Raw genomic sequence first — 4,192 nt, 5'->3', positions numbered from 1 at the left:
ATCCACACAGTCAAAGGCTTTGGCATAGTCAATAAAGCAGAAATAGATGTTTTTCTGGAACTCTTGCTTTTTCCATGATCCAGCAGATGTTGGCAATTTGATCTCTGGTTCCTCTGCCTTTTCTAAAACCAGCTTAAACATCAGAAAGTTCATGGTTCACATATTGCTGAAGCCTGGCTTGGCGAATTTTGAGCATTACTTTACTAGCGTGTGAGATGAGTGCAATTGTGTGGTAGTTAGAATTCTGCTGTCTATTAGAAAATGAAAATTCAGCTTTGTACAATAAGTAACGGCAGGCAGCATTCAAATTAGTGACGTTTGGTGGTTTGATAAGGTAGTTACTGGCACGTGTGCTGTTGTTGATCACAGACAATTCCGTTTGCCAGGAATCTTATGAAAGCAGATGTTTGGCTATCACCAAAGGCTTGTATTCTTGCCTGGGAAATCCCAGGGACAGAGGAGCTTGGCGGGCTGCAGTCCACGAGGCCGCAAAGAGCTGGACATGATGGAGCACAAGCACATAAATACACACAAAGGTTGTACAGGGGCGGCAGGTTCTGTTCAGTTACACAGCTAGAGCCAACCCACAGGAATCCCTGCCGTTCACCTCTAGTGAGGCCACAGGGAGTATTTAAAGCTAAACACTTATTAAAATTGTCTAATAAGTATGATTGCACTTTCGTTTTGTATTTTTGAAACAGGTTAAATATTGAAGAGGGAAGCAAGCATAAGAAATAGAAACCAAAGTTCCAGGACATTTTGAGGGTGGCCATGAACAGGTTCAGCCAGTTTAATCTTCATAATTTGGTGGAAAGCACTCATCAGAATAGCTCGTGATAAAATGACAGTTGAGCAGCTTCTTCAGATCTTAAGCCTCAGTTTGTCTCTGTCAGATAGTCACTCGGATTTTCAAAGCAAACGTGGTGTTTTTCAAACATTCCGTTCCATTTTCACGGCTTTCGCCTTAGCTGTGGTGTGACACATGGCACATTGTGAGCCCTATTGTTAAATTGAGCTCATCGTTATGGCTCAGAGTTAACACTAAGTGCGGTAAGGTTTGTCGCCGAGTGCCGTGTGACGCTGAGCATGGCCCCACGTGTCCTGTCCATGTACTGACCCATGCGGCTGGACTTGAGTGGCTAGACAGGCGCACGGGATGATGAAGAAACCACACACTTCCTCATCTGTGATGGCATCGTTCACACACTGTTCAAATATGTTTACATAGATGGCAGGAGAGGCTCTGTTCTTCGGTCTGTATAAACATCAGCCTGGGACCTCAGATTAATAAATGTTTGATTTCCAAGGTTTGGGGGTATATAGAACATTTCACAATATTATTGGACTGCTTGGTTTGAGAAATAGTGAAAAATACAGTAAAAACAAATACTGTAATCAAACGTCGGACATGCTGATAGCTGCCCCGCAGCCTTATTTCCCTTCTGTGTGAGCCGCACTGTAGCCTGTCGTCATCTGCCTTCTCCTGGGCTGTGTGCCCTCAGGTTCCCACGGTGGAGAGTGGGGCATCAGCTCTCCCTGTTGCCTCTGCTCTCGGCCATTCACCGGCACAGCTCCTCAGTCCCGTCCCGTGCCGTGTCCCTCAGCGCCCAGGGCCGGGGCCCCGTCTTGGTGAGCCTCCGTGTCCTGCTGCTCGTCCTTGGAGGACGGGGCAGGGGTGTGAGCAGCCAGCACACGGCTGGGCGTCTCACTCGGCCCATGAGCTGTGTGATGAAGGCGCTGTGAAGAGCCTGCTTTAGCACGTGTGACCCTTACGTGTTTTACTTTCCTTTCGGTCAGGTATCCTGAAGAACTTGCCTGGCACACAAATTTAAGTCGAAAAATCTTGAGAAAGTCTCCACAGCTGGAAAAGTTTCACCAGTTTCTGGTCAGCGAAACTGAATCTGTGAGTAGATGACTTCAGGCTTGCTGGTTTCCTTGAAGCCTTAGTATCGCAGTTTTATTTCAACCACGCTTGCCACTGGCAGTGATTAGGTAGATAGAAAAGCACCCTGAACTCACTGTGAGCGGCCCTGTAACATCTGGTAATGTAGGTATTAGTAGCGCCTCTGGTCACGCAGAGTCCCGGGGGCGCCGGCACGGTTGTCCGGGTGGCTTCTGGTGTCGCTCGCTGCAGCCACGGCTGGGCCCGGCACTCTGTTCCCCGGCCCTCACGTTGGAGTGTATTCCGTCTGCTTTCGTGTCCTTTTGGGCTGCACATGCCGGGTGCCTTCCTTGGAGAGAAGGTGATGGGTGTTTATGGCCGTCTTTATTTTAATTAAAGTGCTATACTCCACCTTTGCCAAACAGAAGAACACCATCTAAATGTGACAGACTTGGTTCTCATAAAACGACATGGTCTTTGCCCCCTGGTTCCTCAGCCACCCCCTGATTGCCGTTCAGTCACTAAGCTTCTTACCTTTAGCACCACGTCTTCCCCAGCAAACAACTGCCCCCGCACGCAGTGCATGACTGAGTGAGCGCCCGCGAGCGACGGGCGTCGGCAGTGTTGCGGTTTCCTTTCTGTTTCACCCGCGGCATCGGAAGCTCCCCTTCCTGTTCTCTAGCCTCCTTTGCTGGGCCCAGGACCCCTGAGTGCCACCAGATGGTTTTGTTTCCTTGTTGCCCTGAGCTTCTCTGTCCGCCTGGCGGGACTGTTTGCTTCCCATGATTCTTGCCTTGAAGCCACAGCCAGTTTAGAAGCGCTTCACCTCTCTCAGTTCTGATCTGCTCAGTCCACAGCTGCGTGCTCTCAGGCTTCCTGTCCACTCGGGTGAGCTGGTAGGCAGGCTCCTGTTGGCCTGGTTTCCCACTCCCGCCGTGTAGAGCAGCACAGGGTGCTGGGCACTGCCTGTGCCCCCTTGTTGGCGCAGACTTGTGCAGAAAGCACTTCTCTGGCTTGGCGTTTAATCTCCAGGGGTGTGTGAACTGTCGGCGAAAGTGCAGATTTGCACTTGAGCAGAGCGTTCGTCATCCTGCGTCCATGTGAGGTGACTGACGAGTGCAGGGTGGCAGTTCAGACAGGAAGCCCAGGTTGTCAAGGAGCAGAAGCCTCCTGATAGCTGACAGTTTTTGGCTTTTTGTTGGGCATTCAGTCCTAAGCTGTTAAAATAGAGTTGTGAGTGTCACAGGTGCTGGATTTTGCAAAGAATCTTTGAACAGTCGAACACGTGAACAGATGTCCTGACCCAAGGGTGAAGGTCTGGAGGATGGCGGATTAGTGTGGAGGTTTAGTTGTTGTCTGCCTTCCGCTGAGGCAAGGAGGCAGTGGTTGACGGGGCGGTGTCCAGGAATACAGAGCAGGTGTGGGCTGCTCCTGGAGACGGGAGAACCAGGAAGTAGAAGTTACGGTTTCAGCTGTGAGGGGACACTTCTAGGGGGCTTTCTGTCCTCTGTGCATGTTGTACTTGAGTTTCTAACAAGCTAATGTCATTCTGACATTAATGCCAAAGACATGCCAAAGAATGCTCAAAGTACCGCACAATTGCACTCATTTCATGCTAGTAAAGTAATGCTCACAATTCTCCAAGCCAGGCTTCAACAATACGTGAACCGTGAACTTCCAGATGTTCAAGCTGGTTTTAGAAAAGGCAGAGGAACCAGAGATCAGATTGCTAACATCCGTTGGATCATCGAAAAAGCAAGAGAGTTCCAGAAAAACATCTATTTCTGCTTTATTGACTATGCCAAAGCCTTTGACTGTGTGGATCACAACAAACTGTGGAAAATTCTTAAAGAGATGGGAATACCAGACCACCTGACCTGCCTCTTCAGAAATTTGTATGCAGATCGGGAAGCAACAGTTAGAACTGGACATGGAACAACAGACTGGTTCCAAATAGGAAAAGGAGTACATCAAGGCTGTATATTGTCACCCTGCTTATTTAACTTATATGCAGAGTACATCATGAGAAACGCTGGACTGGAAGAAATACAAGCTGGAATCAAGATTGCCAGGAGAAATATCAATAACCTCAGATATGCAGATGACACCACCCTTATGGCAGAAAGTGAAGAGGAACTCAAAAGCCTCTTGATGAAAGTGAAAGTGGAGAGTGAAAAAGTTGGCTTAAAGCTCAACATTCAGAAACAAAGATCATGGCATCTGGTCCCACCACTTCATGGGAAATGGATGGGGAAACAGTGGAAACAGTGTCAGACTTTATTTTTCTGGGCTCCAAAATCACTGCAGATG

At 48.7% G+C, this 4,192-nt stretch overlaps 1 protein-coding gene across 1 annotated transcript in view; it reads left to right on the top strand.

Annotated features, from left to right (window-relative positions):
* The window catches only part of NSUN2 (NOP2/Sun RNA methyltransferase family, member 2), a gene marked incomplete at its 5' end in the record, with an annotated part of 33,079 nt that overhangs the window by 6,632 nt on the left and 22,255 nt on the right, over positions 1-4,192 (top strand). Inside the window, one exon of the mRNA XM_010857148.1 lies at positions 1,798-1,903. Within this exon, the coding sequence (XP_010855450.1) occupies positions 1,798-1,903 (106 nt within the window). The remainder of the gene's footprint in view (positions 1-1,797; positions 1,904-4,192) is intronic.

This window comes from Bison bison, unplaced genomic scaffold (genome assembly GCF_000754665.1).
Source record: "Bison bison bison isolate TAMUID 2011002044 unplaced genomic scaffold, Bison_UMD1.0 scf7180017864377, whole genome shotgun sequence".
Lineage (NCBI taxonomy): Eukaryota > Metazoa > Chordata > Mammalia > Artiodactyla > Bovidae > Bison > Bison bison.
Note: the sequence above shows the minus strand (reverse complement) of the source record. Positions and strands in the feature narration are given on the sequence as shown.